At 33.2% G+C, this 17658-nt stretch overlaps 1 protein-coding gene across 18 annotated transcripts in view; it reads right to left on the bottom strand.

The window, feature by feature from the left end:
* Positions 1-298: 298 nt before the first annotated feature.
* LOC105257000 overlaps positions 299-17658 on the bottom strand; it is a 42632-nt gene continuing 25272 nt past the window's right edge. For 6 of the 18 annotated variants that reach the window (XM_025408907.1, XM_025408909.1, XM_025408905.1 and 3 more), the window contains 16 exons: positions 14232-14420; positions 13595-14105; positions 13291-13524; positions 12896-13192; positions 12575-12709; positions 11393-12141; positions 11013-11202; positions 9982-10290; positions 8964-9000; positions 7683-7825; positions 3603-3932; positions 3026-3031; positions 2445-2879; positions 1747-2220; positions 1408-1664; positions 299-1067 (listed from right to left, as the gene is read on the bottom strand). In XM_025408907.1, coding sequence (XP_025264692.1) covers positions 1593-1664; positions 1747-2220; positions 2445-2879; positions 3026-3031; positions 3603-3932; positions 7683-7825; positions 8964-9000; positions 9982-10290; positions 11013-11202; positions 11393-12141; positions 12575-12709; positions 12896-13192; positions 13291-13524; positions 13595-14105; positions 14232-14420 — 4111 coding nt within the window. In that variant the 3' untranslated portion in view covers positions 299-1067; positions 1408-1592. Of the gene's footprint in view, positions 1068-1240; positions 1665-1746; positions 2221-2444; positions 2880-3025; positions 3032-3602; positions 3933-7682; positions 7826-8963; positions 9001-9981; positions 10291-11012; positions 11203-11392; positions 12142-12574; positions 12710-12895; positions 13193-13290; positions 13525-13594; positions 14106-14231; positions 14421-17658 lie in introns of those variants that run through there. The other 12 variants (XM_025408911.1, XM_025408913.1, XM_025408914.1 and 9 more) reach the window with 12 other exon arrangements.

The raw sequence follows: 17658 nt of genomic DNA, 5'->3' as shown, positions 1-17658 counted from the left end.
ATAAAACTAGAGTTTTTTTTAATGTGTCCAATTTTTCGTGGACGGCAATCAGTTACGAGGATTATTATATGTATCAATGTATTTCAAATGTCGAAAAATAATAGGCGTTTTCCAGCAAGTGAAACAAAAGACAGTTACATTGCTTAACACAATAAAATGCTAAGTACAACCGTGTAAAATGTCCCAATGTTGTAAGAAATCTCATAGGTACTATTTAAATTGTGGCAACATCTTTGAAAATATAAGATAAAATATATAATATATAAAATAAAATATATAAAAAAATATGTAAAATTATCACTTCTCTTCAAAATAAATTGTAATTCTTTAAATTTGTTTACAAAAATCGTACAATATATCATAACCATGTTTTAACAATAGAGATCCTTTAATATATTATAAAGTCAAAACCGTCTTCTGAAGAGATTTTCAGAAATTAAACATACACTGATTGTTCCAACAAGAACTTTACACAGTGTTACACACTGTGTAATTTAGCGTGTCCTAGCTGGAAAACACCCAATATTATACAATGAATGTACTATGTTATAGTTTCGATACAGCCGAGTATTATAGAATAGAGATACATAGGCATACAAGATCCACTTGGTGGATCATTTTTTTCTCTTTTTCAATATAACACACAAATCACTTGCGAAAAATCACCTTAATATCTTGTAAAACGAATTACTCGTTAAGAAAAATCTTGCTTATTGCGCTCTTCTATATAATTACTATATCGTTATTTATTACGAGATTTACGCATCCCAAGTTTACTATGATAGATAATAATTTTAGTACAAATTAATTAACATCATTGGGCATCAAGCCGCAAATATTCGCCGGCCTTTTAAAGATAAAAAAGATTAAATAAAACATTTCAGCCCTTAAAGTATCTCCCACATGAGAGATAGAGAGGGAGATCCTTTTTATAAATATTACTATGTCATTAAACTACGTAATATACAGTTCCAGCCCTGCTCTAGCTGTTGGTAAAGAGCTTTGTGCTATTTATAATCATGTGCAACTGCATCACCTATCTTCCTTGGCGCGAATAATGCGATTCTCTGTAACACAGAGTATATGTTGTATACTAAAAATCTAAAAGAGAAATATTTTTCTATCGTCTTACTCGATTGTATAAGTCAAAATTATGACAATTTTGTCGCAATTTTTATATATATATATATATATATATATATATATATATATATAACATTCAGACATGTAATATGCGCCGATATTATGTATATAAGAAATATTGAAAAAGATATCTCTCTCGCTAAATTTCAGGAAAACATATTTATGTTATAGAGAATCTCATTCATTAGTACTATATATATATATCTTACGATAATCATATAAATTATGCTTGAGTAAATATTTAGTAACATTTCTGCGACGTACCTATGTAATCTTGTTTACTAAGCAGGAGCTGGTGAATGTATCGAATTGTCCCAATAAGAATCGAAACACAAAGCATAGATTTGCGTAGAATAATCTGTACAGTAAAAGTAGAGCGAATAGTGTACGGTAGTGGATGGCGGATGTATTGTCTGTTCACTACGCATCAGCCAGGCAACTGAACGCTTTTATATATACACCGGTGACTCCTGGCCGGTTAATAATCTAAACATCGACGTGGGCATCGTTTTCATCAAAATCTAGAAAAGAACAAGATATTTCGTAATTCTTTTTTTTTTTATCAAACAAAAATTATACACAACGTACAGTCGTTTTACATACCTCTCCCACTGATGTAGCCAGAAGATTAACAATCTTTTCATGCGGTACAGCGACAACGCTCTGATTATTGATCTCAATTATCCTATGACCGACTCGAACCCCACCCCGTTCGGCGATACCGCCTCTCAATAGACTACATATCACTCCGTTCTGTACACTAAATCCTAACTGATACTTTGTGTCGGGTCTCTTGATTTTCACTTCGACAACCGGTGCACACGGTACGACAGTTAGTTTAACAACTGTCTGATTCTTCGAGTTCTTTATGTAAGTCTGACACGTAGACAAAGGCAAGCCGACCAATGATACACCGTTAATTGCTATTATCTGATCACCAATATTAAGCTGTCCACAACGAGCAGCGGCACCAGCCGGAGCGAGATTTGCTATGACTACGGTTGGCAGCATCGAACCCCATCCAGATTCAACGATTACAACACCGAGGATCTCTCCCTTCGCTTTTGGTACCACTACCTGGAAGCGTAAAATATATTGTCATATCAAACTTGTTTTTTTTTTTACAAAATATAATATTGATTTCGCTATAATTATAAAATTTTGTTTGAATATTTATAAGTTATTTAAGGATAAATTGGAGCAAAATGATAACAATGCAGTCTCTCTATTTTAAGTCGTTAAAAAATATAAATTTTTAAAATAGAATTAGTAAAAAAAGAATGAAAGAATTTGAAAATTACTTCTTTCTGCATTTCTTTCTTTGCAAACATCTGCAACTCGTCGCCGAATATCTCTTGAGAATTGAGCACTTCTTGGTAATCCATTTCCTTAACGAAACTATGATCTTCTATCCCGTTCGCCTTTAGGAACTCCATGTAAGCTACTTGGAACGCTTGTCCGATACTTTGTGCTATAAATTGAGCTTCCTCACTTTCGAAAACGTGACAGATCATCTTCGGAGTACGATTAATTTTCGGTACTTCTTCCATTTCGTGCGGCACAAAGCGTCGTCGCGCCATTAATACCACCAGGTCGCCAATATCCGCGATGTATGAAATAGTGCGCAATGCGTGATCCATCATGATCTCTTTCAAATCGGTATTGAGAACCATAATTTTTTCTGTCGATATGAAGAGATCTACTTCCGTACTTGGCTGAGTGTCACCATCCGGTGCCTGAAAATAATATATTACAGCGTTATTTGTAGAAATATCTTAAATAATTTATATACATATATATATACATACATATATATATATATATATATATATATATATATATATATATATATGTTTTCACATACGAGAATATATATACGTACCAATGCCTATCGAGAGGAAGCAGCATGTGTAACAGAGTAGAGAGTAATTAATTATAAATTGTTCGAATACAATATATTATGTAACAGATTATAAACACATATACGCAGCGCGCTTAATAAAGTAAGTAAATAGTGCACTGTAGTGTAAACCGTATAAGCATAATCATTAACGACGCTATTACAAACCTGAGAGTTTGAGAGAAAGATATAGAGATAAACGATTATACAATCCCCCTAACTTTGGCGCAACATCTAACTTGCAAGAGATTTGGTCGCTATGATTTATAAAGATCGTGTGCATTGTGTGTAATACGCAGATAATGTGAGTTTTTAAGTAACTGAAAAGTGCAATTATACGGGGAATTGTTGTGAATCTTGGTCGAGTAAAGTAAAGTTCAATTCAAGAGACGAAAAGGCCGGTAAAACTTGATGCGCAGTGTCGGATTATAAATCAATAGGGGGATAAAACGCGGGCGGGGTTCGAACGACTGTTCTTTCAAGAGTCAAAGGACAGTCGGTCGCGGACATTACAGCAAGGAATAATTATCTTGGGACATGAAGGGCAATGAGGGCGGACCTTTATCTTTGTCACAGCCTCCTCCACCATGTGGTTCTTAAGGCGCTTACGCCGTTTACGTCCCCCTTCCTCTTCCACCTCCACCGACCCGAGAAATTGTAGTCTGAAAACGGTTGTGGGCCCCAAGCAGCCACTGATCGGGGCCAGTTTCGGCTGGTGGGCCCCAAGCGCGTGCGACTCGGACTGGCCCCCACCAGAAGCGCTCCCTATAAGTTCTTCGCTCGAGTCGCACTCGTCCTCCTCTAGGCTTCCTTGCGAGGCAATGCTGCAGCGACCATACCCATGCTGCCCCCCATAGTTTAAGAGCGTTGCCTGCATCGGCCCATCATCCTTCCGTTATGTACGCGCCAAACAAACAAACAAACAAAGGCTCTGCTAGTCACACCTTGCCACGCACCACCAACAGAACGAGAGGCAAAAAGCCAATAAGTTCATCAGTTCTCGAGTTGCTAACGTACGGCTTGTTTTTGTTTTTCTTTACTTCTCTCCTATGCACAGTGACTCATGCTTCTGTGTCCTCTATCTGTATCTATCGAGTCAAATCATTCACATATACATATAAATGCAGCAGAGCTCGATGGCGTGTACATACACTTTTGCGACCTTTATTATGCATTCATTTTACCCTCGAACAAGCGCATCACGGTGTCTAGAAGCTGTGCAACGTGCAAGCGTATGTTACAGGTAACGATAAGGTCGACGAATGAATACACGCGGCAATTGCAATTAACAAAACATATATAAAATATCGTTTATACATACATATAATTGGCTGTATCAATCTTTAGATGTTTATCTAGCAACTCCTAATTCGAAGCCTGAGCTCTGTTATCGCAAAAAACTAATCCAGTTTTTTCAATTAACATCGATTATACCGTATCGAAAAATCAAAGAGATATAAGCAATCGAGATAAGAATATAGAATTATCATTATCAAGATAAGAATATAAAGTTATCATTTTCGACGATAATAATTAATTTCAATTCAAAGTATGTCTTTTCAGAAGCGAATGCAGAGATCTAGATGCAAGCATAAGACAAGTTTCTTTGCCAGTGCTGATAAAAAGCATTAAATAAACATAAATTAATTATATGACTTTTAGAAAGCTTCATCATAATATAATAATAATGTGTATTAATCATTTGAGAGATAAATTTTTCATATAAACGTTTTAATCTTTGCATGTCCCTTTATTATTATACTATTGCATATATATAATGGAGCACAGAGTTCACAATCTTGCAATTAATAATAAATTGCCATGCATATACTATTAAAAGAAATGATTGACAATTTCTGTTCTCACCATCACTCAGACATTTTAAAAGAGTTAGAAATTATTTTCGAGAGAGCGTGCTCAATTATAAAAAGACATCATTTTCAGACACCTTAACTTCTGCACAGAGTGTAACTAAAATATTTTTACAATGATGAAAATTACAAAAACATTTTCATTTCTGGTCTACTCAACTATGTAACTATATTTTATATCATGTGATAAGATATCATAGAAAAATCTTTAATTATCTATATTTTTGTAAACTCTAATTAAACGAACGAAGGTACAACGCGTCGTTAATCTTATAGGATTACTGTCATAAAATAACATGGTATCGTTGTGTCAATATATATGTCTTTCAAATTCCAAGTTTATCTTCTTTCCCAACAGAAATTTGCTTAAGCTTTGCCTGTTATATTTTACACTTAAATTTCATTTCTAGTTTTTTTCTTCTCTATTGAGATGTTATAATGATTTATCTTCAATCTGAGGTAAAATATAAAAATGTATAGTTATTGAGTAGACCAATATCTTTCGCGAATACAGATTTCTTGTGCGTGAAATATATCGATCAAGAATCTACAGGAAAGCGGATATAGCAAGCGGATAGCAGAGAGAAATATATATATAAATATATATATATATATATATTCGCAAAGAGAGAGAGAGAGAAAGAAAGATTGACAGATACACAGAAATCACATCAAAGTTACACTGAGAAGATGACAGTGTTCGGTGGTCAGGTGGTGGTGGTGGTGGTGTTGGTGATGTGAGGAAGGGGGGCGCTACACTGAAACATTCAGGCCTTTTTGCACAACGGCCAGTTCACAGTTATATTAAGATTAATTGTATCAGATAGTCGAAATCAGCATTCAGATTCTTCTAAAAGGAGAAGCGTTTTAAGAGCGATGGCAACTTTTCGTGATCATCTCATAAAAAAATCATTTCATCATTATGCAAGGAAAAATAACACATATAATCTTGTGATATGTATCTAAATGCTGACGTTTAATTGCTTATGAGCAGAACCTAAGAGTAGGAGGAAAGAATTTACTGTTTCATACTGCTCGCTTAATACTGACAGTTTCTTTGGAAGATTGCTTAATCACAAATTATAAATTATAAAAACGTAAATTAAAAAAAAAGATAGCGCAGAGCTTATATCAGTTAAAATATGCAATGCCGAAAAACGGAAAATGTAGGTATTATAAACACGATCTGTGTATTATTTTGTAAGGATAATATCTCAGTAACTGTAAAACGTTGGAACACGCATCTACAAAATTAAAAAACTTACAAACGATGCGACTTAATGGACAGTGTGTACTCTTTCCTACAGAAAACTCTCAGGTTTAACTAATCATTTAAGATTCCAGCATTTTAACGATTTGAGGTAAATTAAGGATCTCAAAGCAATGGCAACTGAAATACTTGGCAAAGACACACTAGTTTAATGCGCGTAAATTTCTTAAAACATTTATATCATAATATTTTCTAACTATAGTTCTTCAATTTGCGTCTGCACATTAAAAAATATTGCAATCTTGAAAATCCTCAAAAAGTTAAAAATCTTAACATTGAAATACATATTATATTGCAGATGAGAATATTGCACTGTTGGTCACTACAAATTAAGTAGCAAATCAAAATAAAGCATTCAGAGCATGCTGCTAATTTTATCGTTATTATCATCATCGTTATTATTATTATTCGTAGTTTAATTCTAATAGGTTTTTGGAGAAACGATTTTACATTTTCTAAGAGATTTTTTTAATGCACGAGACTCTTTTGCTTTGACCGTCGCGTTAAAAAATTAATAATTAGACACAAATTAACAATTTCTAATCGATATATAAATTCTAATATATCTGTATTCGAGACTATAATATAATGCATCTTTCAAACTTAATGCTACTGATCTAAACAAAACACAACATATCATTTACTATACGTGGATGCATTACCTATCAGATATATCGCTCGATGCTTACTTAATTAGTAGTTACTCTGCTCTTTAGAACAAACATTATAGAAAAATAATGTACATATGTATAACTTTTAAGTAACTTATACATCACAATTAATATAACTCATTATGTACATACTCGATGATCTTTGTTTTTTTTTTCGACGTTTCACATATCTTTAGAAAAAATAAGTTATCTCATATATATATTCTTTATATATATATATATATATATATATATATATATATATATATATATAATTTACATACGAAATATTACGATTATGTTTTGTTATATTATATACACATATCTCTATATAAAATCCATATATAGATGTTCGTCTGTATATGTATGTGTGTGTACACACACACACACACACATAACTCTCGTAAATGTTATACAGAATATCCCATATAAGATTCTTATAAAACAAACAACTTTTTCTTTTGGCACAATTTTCGAAATTGTTCAAGATACTTATTTTTTTAATATGCCTGCAATATACTTATTATATCTTGTATAATATACTTATTATATCTTGACTCTTCGTGTCTAAGAGATTCTTTGTATAAAAATTTTTATAATTCCTTTATAATTAAATTTAACATTCATATTTTTATAATAAAAACACATAAGATTGAGATATTAAAAAATTAAATATCTCCAGCATAATGTTTCTGGAAAATGTGTCAAAGAAAACATGCTTATTTTTTTACAAGGAATATAATAATGTGTATCTCTGTGGGACATCCTATACAACATTAATTCACAAGGAAAGAAAAGTTTGAGATAATGAATGGAAAATAGAAAAGAATGCGTTCTCGCATATGTACCTTTATTCTGGAAACTGCTTCCTCCGCCTGACACATTCGAGTCGATTTCGTCGGTTGACCCTCGCATACCAATTGCGTGGATCCCAAATACCTTGCACGGAATAGGACACCTTCGATCAATACTGATGGATCGTCCAATAAATCTGAAAGCGCCACAGACACGAACCATTTAGTATTTTTCCCGTTTCTCTCGCAATTTATTCTGCCGAAAGTGATTAGGCGCTTGGAAGAACATTCAGGCAATTTAACAGAAGACATGGATATATCCAATATTATACTCTTTGATCCTTGATTATTCGACTCTTCAGTTAATATTAGATTCTTCATACTATGCGCGTAAAAAAGCGCATAAAAAGTTTGATATTTTACAATTTTCCGATTCTTGATAAAAATGGACCTTGAGCTTCTCACTTTTATTGTATTCACGCACACTTTTATTATATTTATCATATATCCACTTTTATTATATACTCATATATTGTGTCTAATTAAAAGGTGAATTTATTGTACACATGTAAGTGCGACAAATATACGCTTGAAATGCGAAGTCACTTTATATTCATTGAATATTACGTCTCGTAAAAGCTTATAAACACTTATGTGAGCAAGGTTTTGAAATTATCTACTTCTTCACCAGACTCCCCACTTAAGACACTTTAGGTGAGAAAAGGCCAAGCATAAAAAAGATCATAACTTCCGAATCCTTGATAATAAAACTTTCGAATAGTGCTTATCAATACAGTTGCCGATCTTATCAAGAAACACAAATAAAATGTAATTCTTTCATCTGAGCGTACTTCTCAAGTCTACGAGCAATATTTACAGATATTTACTTATGTACACGAAGATAGTTTCATCAAAATATATATCATGCATATGAGATATTATTAGATATGAATAGGTTGAAGACCTTGAATTAAAGCAAAAGGTGTAAGTGTAAAAGTGTTAAGATATTATATATATATAAATATATATATATATATATATATATATATATATATAATTAATAATAATAATAATAAATTATGTTAAACAAAAGTTTATTAATAGCAATAATAAAATATAATTAAATATTTTAGTTTTTTTTGTTTCAAAATATATACAGATATAAAACAAATACCTACCATACAAGAGTAATTAGAAGATCCAAGTTTATACATAAATGCATGCAAAAGAAAGAAATATTATATTAGTATCATAATTATTAATATTCGTAATAATTAGAAAGTCGTTACAGAGTATTGGAAAAAGAATTGTATTAATAACAATATATGACAGTACCTTCCTTATTTCTACTCTTCTTTTTTCCTTCCTTATCCTGAAAACAAAATAATTATAATGCATTTTTGCATGATAATACAAATAAGACTTTGATAGCTATAGTGACAAATTTTATAGATATATAATATATATAATCATTTAAGCAATAGAATATAAATATATATATATATATATATATATATATATATATATGTGTGTGTGTATGTTAATCATGCAATAACTGTTACATAATAAAGGCAATAAATATAATACGTTAACACGTTCATATTTATTATAAATAAAAATTATTCATTATGAATAAAACTATAAATGAATTATAAATGAATTATGAAATAGAAAAAGCAATAGTAATGGTATTAGTAATAGTAGTTAACTGAGCACTAAACATCATTGACTTTCATTCTTTTCCAATTGATTCCAATTGATTTTATAAATCAATTAAAAGAATTACTTTGTTTCTCATAAAGCATAGAAAAAAATTATATAAAGTATTTCATTATTATTGTATTTTATTTGTCAAGAAAAGATTATTCAATATGCTATTTCTATAAAGACGGGATTGAGGCTATTTCTGTTGTAAATCAAAAGAAGCATAATAAGCGGAAGCTGCGAAAAAAAGATAAAACAATCAGATAACAAAAAAAAATACCCTCTCTTTTGAAAAAAATCAGCTTAAATATTTTTATCAATTATTTATCAAGTATTATTAAATATATTTAATTTTTTTATTATTATATAAAAGATTATCTTTTCATTTACTAAAATGTGTATATTATCAATAATATTTTAATAGCTATCAATCGTACCTATGTATTATCACACTAAATAACGTACTTAAAAGATTGACATGTGACATAAATTATATTTAAGCTGATTAGAATATGTATCTCATTTAGCAACAGAAAGATAGCACATCGTCATGCACCAATATTTCATCACAAAGAGCACCTAGAGAGATATAGATATCTACAATCTTTAAGTAAGAACAAATATTCCGTGTTAGCATTTGAAAGGGCACCTTTTTCACCTTGTTGTTGGATTCCTTGAGACTCTGAGGGGATGAAGGGGAGTTTTTGACTGGGGTCTTCTGCGGACTCGACGTGGGTTGCGCGGGAGTGGCTACTTCGCACTCGTTAGAAGACGACGATTGTATAACGGATACTACGGGAGGTGGGGAGATCGAGGTAGACGTCGAGGGTACGGGCTCGGAAGGTGCTAGCGTTTCTATTGGGGCGACACTCAAGGTTTTGGGAGGGGTTTGCTTTGGTGTTGCGACTTTCGCATTCATTGGCGGTAACATTGTCCTAGTTTTAGGCTTCCTCCACCCCTGTGTAACACCAAGACGATATTAATTGAACACCAATACCAATTAGATAGCACAAAATATACAGGAAATGCACGTTATTCGTATCCTTTTTCGCCTAAATTTAAATGCATCGCCATCACCTCGACATTACCTATTAGGAGAAGTTTCAGTGTACGCATATATTGTTATAAATGTGCGTTATAATTGTTGTTTAATAAAAAGGTTATAAAAGTCTAATGAGTCAAAGAAGGATGTTTTTTAACATTATGTAAAATTTATTTAAATGACTAGATGAATAAAGTGTTTCTTTTTTATTAAAAAATATATATTTTTATATTAAAAACAAAATTAAAATAAAAAATTACTGAAAATATTAAAATAAAAGAATAATAATGCATTCTAAATAATCGTGCAAGAATCTGCATATTGAAAAATATATATTTATTTTAAATATTTATATATATATATATATATATATATATATATATATATATGTAGATTCTTGTAGGATTATTTAGACCGGATTATTGTTCTTTTGTTTTAATATTTTCAGTAATTTTTAGCAATTTTTGTTTGAAAAAAATTTTTACATATTGTTAAAAAATATACCATTTTTCGATTTGCATTAGACTCCTAAATCTCTTAAGCATTAGAAAAAAGAGAAATCCATTGATATAACAATAATTAATAAAAGCGATACGCAATAAAATGAGATTGCATACAATCAAATATTATGTGCCCACCTTATCATCATAAAATCCTTGATCATCCGTCCTTTGTTGTCCGAGCAATCGATCTGTTTCGAGATCGGTATCTGCTTCCTCTTCATCCGGACATTCCTCGATCTCCACATCGGCTTCATCGCCTATGCGACGCGCATCGGATTCTTCGCTATTATTTTCCATGCAGATTCTCCGCCTGTCGTCCATTATACTGCATCTTAGTTAGATGCGTTTAATGCGCGAAATAATGAGATATCCCAAAGGGTATCTCAAACGAACATATTTAGCGTCGTAAAAGGGAGGGACATTTTAGCAAGCAAGAATACCGAAGCGAAATATCGGACAGATTGGACAACACAATTGGAATATCTTTTTTCCGTATAAAACAAAACGTAAGATACCTTGGTATCCATATCGGACTGACGCTCGGTTCCGGTGGATCTTCGGACGGAGATTTCACAGGGAGAGTTTTAGTCCTTTGCAGTGCCATTCTGATGTCTTTGATGGCCGCTTCCACTTCGCCACAGTTTACCTCCAAGGTTACGCTTTGTCGTCCCTGAGGTGCCGGCGGCGGTGGCGTGCCCAGTGGATCCAATCCATCGAGCTGCAACTCGTTTGTATCGTATGAATTCTCCTTTTTCGCGATAAATAGATCGGGGGACGATGAAGTCTTCAACGTGTGTAAAATATCCTTTGTTACATTCAGACCAACATCTTTCCCGGAGTCGTTCTCGTTCATGCCTAACATGTCGTTACGAGTTCTTTGAATAATTTCTTTTTCTATTTCGTTTATCTGTCGTTTCATGAGCATCACAGTAGGATTATTGTTATCAGTATCGCTCGCATGACCGCTGGACAGACCGTCTTCCAATACTGGCATGCTAGTGTATATTCTCAGAGAATCCGAGTTATTCCCCAAATCGCCGACCGATCCGAGAAGGCCACTTGCTGGCATTAATTCGTTATCCATCATCATGAGAGACACCTCGCTGTCCAAATCTCCGCAATTGCTATCGCAATCGGTTGTCTCAGGGCTCAGCGTGAAATTACGTGAGTGTCCTACTTGCAAACCGACCTCGGTCTCTCCAAGATCTTCACTGCTACCAGTACCTACTGAGAGGTCTAGAAAATTGTTTTCGTGCTCACCTGTCTAAAAAAAGCAAAACAAAATTCAGTTGTATGTTTATCCCAAAGTGTGATTCGCGTTTCAAATATTTAGTAAAGTTCACAAATGACGTGTATACAAGAACTATTCATATATATAAATACAGATTTATATTTAGAATTCAACTGACAGAAATATAATTTCAAAACATTAGGGCTTAATGCTGGCATTTTAAAGTTATACAACACACTATTTGCATATATTTGTATTCATTATTTATATTTATTGTTTTATTTGTATTCATTATTTATATTTATTGTTTATTACGCGCAAATTTCTAATATAAATAAATATTATTAATTTCATGCAAAATTTTAACATGATAGAAGAGAAAAGAAGCAACTTAATAAATTTTGCAACAAGAGGAAAAGAAATAAACCTCAAGGTAATATTTCTTATTTTATATCTTTATGCTTACATTTTGGGGAAATTCTGTCCGTTGCTTTTTAGGAGATTCATGTACCATAACCTCCTCTGTTACTGGTGGACCACTAGCTAATCGCTGACCAACATATGCACTTCCTCCTTGCCTTCGTAATTCATAATCAAGATCCTTGTGTGTGACGAAAAATAATTACTTATATTGAAAAATTGTATGCATTTTAATACATTTCTATATTTTTGATTATAAATTACTTGATAGAAATTCTTGCATATATTTTTTTCAGTTATCTTCTTGACATAGAAATTTAATAAGTATAAGTAAATATTTGTAAACTTTTATTTTAACAAAACTTACTTGAAAAGGAAAGGATTCTATATTGTTTTCCTTTTCTTTCGTTGGTGCCGGACATTTGAAGAATTCTTCTAGTACTTTTCGCGTTTCAGAAAATTCATATAGATAGTCGAAGGTACTACCTCCTGGCGTGACAAGACTGCTTATATTATCAGCAGGTAAAGTCGATGGTTTTAAAGAATCCTCTTCTTCTTCTTCCGCCTTTGGTGATGGAGTTGAAGGATCAACAGGCTGATCTTCAATGCTAGTATTTTCTATCACAGTCTTATCTATAACAATTTCTCCAGAAGTATCTTCCTTCTAGGGAGAAGAGAGAAAATCGATAGATTAAACAAATTCCAGCTAATTATATATACAATATTTATATATACAATATTTTGATAATATATATTTTTTACTTCATTGTGATTTGGTGTTGTTGGTAATACTCTTTGTGGAAAACCAGGTCTTGGTGTCATATACATTGAAGGCGACGATAATAAGCTAGGAAGTTGTGTATTTTCGCGAACTCCATAACGCCTCGGGCTACCAGAATATTGAGCAATTGGTAATTCACCAATGACTCTCGCAACTTTATGGTTACGTTCCGGAGATGGGGAATCTGCCTCGCAATCGCTCGCCGGAGTAACAACCTGCAAAAGTTGAAACGCAAAAGATTTGTAAAAATCCTTCAGTTATATATACAATTATATCGCATATTACTTTGAAAAATTCTGAAGTATTGCGGTGATATGCTGTCGTAGGACTAGGAGTACTTCCAACACTAGAACTCGGTGGTTCCGGTGCGATACGACCTCTTTGAGAATCGTCCGTCTCCAAGTCCACACTCGTTGCCGTAATTTGGTTCGTATTGCTCGACGCCAAATCTAATCGTAGCCCTTGCCAGTTGTCATCGATATCGTCGAAAACCACAACTTCACCATCGCTGACAATTGCCATACTTCTCGCAGGTGTGTTGTGATTTGATTGATAATCTATGCAACTCTTTGGTAATCCATAGTCCAAATCAGTAATACTTTTTGGTATGGTATATTCTACATTATTGCTATTCAAAATCGAATCGTAATTAATTATACGATTGCTACGGTTGCTCTTAGGTGAGTCGTAATCCAAAATGGATTTTGCAGCGTTGCGTCGCACAGAATGTACCTCAGAGGCAAACACAGTTTCTGTCACTTCTCGATTTGCACGTTGCTTTCTAGTTTCACCACATCTGAAAACTCATAACAATTAGTAATAGTAATTACGCAGAGATAGAAAACTTTTAATGTAATGTAATGTAGAATTAGTTTTCATCTAAAAACTTTTACAGCTACTTTATTGGAGGAAATTTAATTACCGGCTTCGTAGTTCCCATATGGTCTGTGTGCTTGGGGACTTGTTATTCTTTTTAACAGACAACTTATTATCAGTTTGAATGTCTTCGTTATTTATAGAATTTGATGCAGCCAGAAATCTTGATTTTCTAGCTGCTACCTTTCCTCGGCTTTGTGAGAATACTTCTCGACCACCAGCAATTTCTATAATTCTGTAGGACAATACAAGAGTTGTTACATATGTTTGAAATCGTTTCTATGATTCTATAGAACAATAGAGAGTTACATTTTCCTAGAATCTCATCTTACATAAATTTAATACATATGTTACTCTGTAATATTCGTATGTAAGTTTAATATTATACTCTTATAGAAATTATTTATTTTGAAAATGGAGACACAGAGCAGAAATATTGAAAAAGATTTCGGCCTTTCGAATCTAGCGTAGCTCAAAATTTATCCAATATCATTTTCAAAGTAGGTAGCTTATACACTTATACTTTGTATAAAAAAACATTTTACATAAATTCATTTATATTGGATCGATAGAACTACAACTTTGTGATACGGCGAGTTATAAATCTCGATGAGAGTTATAAATCTTGAAGGAAATCAACGAAGACGATGTTTGCGCAACGTATCACATTTCCAATGAGAATAAATTCCGTCTTATCGCGTAACAAGATAGCGAGCTCAGGCGCGAATAAAACTGCGAGTGACAGGCGAGTTAACCCCCAAAATTGACGCGTGGGACCCCATACAAATTCACGCACCGTTCGTCTTTAATGCCTCCCGTCGATGCGAAAACATCTTTACGCGCGTGCGATTCATCGACCTTCGAGCCTTGGACGGACCTGGAATGCTTTATTGAAAAATATTCATCGAGCCAACCGACAGACAGCCACGACGGCGAGACGTGTATCCGCGAGAAAATTCGGCGCGACTTTTAAGCCTAAGTAATTCCCGTGGCGTCCATCTGGACGCGCTCCCGTCGTCTTTCAAGGCGGGAGAAGCCCCGATCTTATCAAAGACTCTTCAAAACATGGACCTCTCGCGCCTTCCCTCTTATTTCCATGAAAATGTTTATGTTAGAATTTTTGCATTCGTTATATTTCATGCTATCTAAAAATGCATTTCTTAATCTGACAAAGGCCGGGAATTATCAAGATTGCGGCACTCATTCCCAATCTTATCTCGTCGATTTGTAAAACCAAGATCGAACGGAGCAATGCCGCATTGAAATTCAATAACTTCTTCCTACATCCCGGATTGTGCAGTGAATCTGAAATATTTGAGATGGAAATATATTTCAAATTCTACTATGACAATACAGGCGGTGTAAAATATAACTCGTACAAATTTAAATACAAAAACAATCGATCACTCTGGATATTCCGATCGTACCGAAGAATTAAACTAGATTTATGCATATTGATTTTTTTTTAATCATATATCTCTTTGAAATTATCGAATTTTTCGTCTGGCCATATTCATTCTACCAAAAATGTATTTTTCAATCTGCGACTGACAGAGACTTTACCAGGAAATTATTAAACCATCGCTTCATCTATTCCTGACTTTATCTCATTGATTTGTAAAACCAAGATCGAACGAGATAATATCGCATTGAAATTCAATAGCTTCTTCCTATGTTCCAGATTATAAATTGCAATAAATTTAAGATATTTGAGATGGGAATATGAATTTCTCAAATTCTGCTAGACAGACACAGATTTGTGTAAAAAAATATAAATAACTCAGTAGTTTAGATACAATCGATCGCTTAAGATACTCCAAATGTATAGAAGAATTAGAATTTATTTAGTATATTGTGATGTCTTTTAATTGGAAAAATCTCTTGGAAATTATCTAATTCAAAGTATACTGTACTAACAAGTTTTCATCTTATCATTCGTGCCCCATTAAAAAATGCACCTCTCAAATGTGACAGAGGTCGAGATCTAACGGAATTATCAAGCGATTGCTTTACCCACTTTCAATCTTATCTCCTTGATTCGTAAAACCAAAATCGAATAAAGCAATGCCGCATTGAAATTCAATAACTTCCTCTCACATCCCGGATTTTGTAGTGAATGCATGATATTTGAGATGGAAATATAAATCTCAAATGCTAAGACACAGACTGTGTAAAATATAATATTCATATAAGTTTAAATACAAAGCAAGCCGATTGCTTCGATCGTGCGAAGAGTCGCGTGGAAAATTTATTTTGTATTGTGATTATTTTTAATCAGATATCTCTTCGAAATTATTGAGCATCCACTCTCGGTTTATGCTTGAGCAAATCTAGATCGAACGTCGAATGGCTGAAAATAAACAGTAGATATCTATACATATTTGCACATTTACTTACTGATATGTCGATAAGCGCCAATCAATTAACGATTAATATAATGATAGCCCAAGTGGAATAATTTCTCATGACTTTTATTCGTGACAATTTTCAAAATACTTTTATTTGAAACGATGAAAGTGCAACGCTCTAAAACTGTTAAACTCAATTTTTAGGAAATTTTTTAATGGATAAACCGCAATCAAATCATCTTCGTTTCATAAGCTTTGTTTCATAATAGCTTTGTTTTACGGAGGAATAAAATTTGAAAGGATGTATTGTACATATTGTCATCACATAAATGTCAGATTGGTCGCTCTTAAGTCACGATTATTCTAGCTATTCCTGAAGAAGAGATGCACGTGTGGCTTTTGAAAGCACGTGAAGAGTCGCGCGATGTTATCAAGGACGACGAAAACGTTTCCGTTGAGCGAAATCTCTCGCATGTAGAAAGAAAAAGTAGAAAAATGTTTACTACGGACGAATTATACTGCTGCGAGCATATTGACTCGTTTGCTGTATATCGGACGACTCGCATGACATATTAAAGGTAGCGATGTAGAGAGAGAAGCTGATATTTGAATGACATTTCCTCTCCCGAGTATTAAGCTTGAAATTAACGCCCCGTTGAATATACACAGACAACTGTGTCAGGTTGTGAAACCTGTGGAGTTGTATCGGCTATGAAAACTGGACGCTCGTGTGTCCACGCGCGTAATGTGTTATAGATACATAAAGATCCAAACGTCACACAAATGGACTTTCATCGTCGATGAATGTTCCCGTCCTATAAACGTGCAATCCGCTCGAATTTAATACCGCCAGTAGAAAACGTAATACATTTTTGCGTGTACACAGGTGATCGTATATCACGACTTTACAGCCTGTATTGATTTTTATGCAATTTAGCCGTTCGACTCAATATTCTCTTCGACTCGCACCCTCTAATTAACTTTAATTTCTATTTTAACTCGCTTCTGCTTTACATATTAAAATTGTGTGACCTATTTCAAACTTTTATCAATAGCTCGTTATTATTTGTACATATTATATATTATATATTATATTATATATTGTATTATATTATATATATTATA

This window comes from Camponotus floridanus, unplaced genomic scaffold, assembly GCF_003227725.1.
Source record: "Camponotus floridanus strain SB8 unplaced genomic scaffold, Cflo_v7.5 scaffold24, whole genome shotgun sequence".
NCBI lineage: Eukaryota > Metazoa > Arthropoda > Insecta > Hymenoptera > Formicidae > Camponotus > Camponotus floridanus.
Note: the sequence above shows the minus strand (reverse complement) of the source record. Positions and strands in the feature narration are given on the sequence as shown.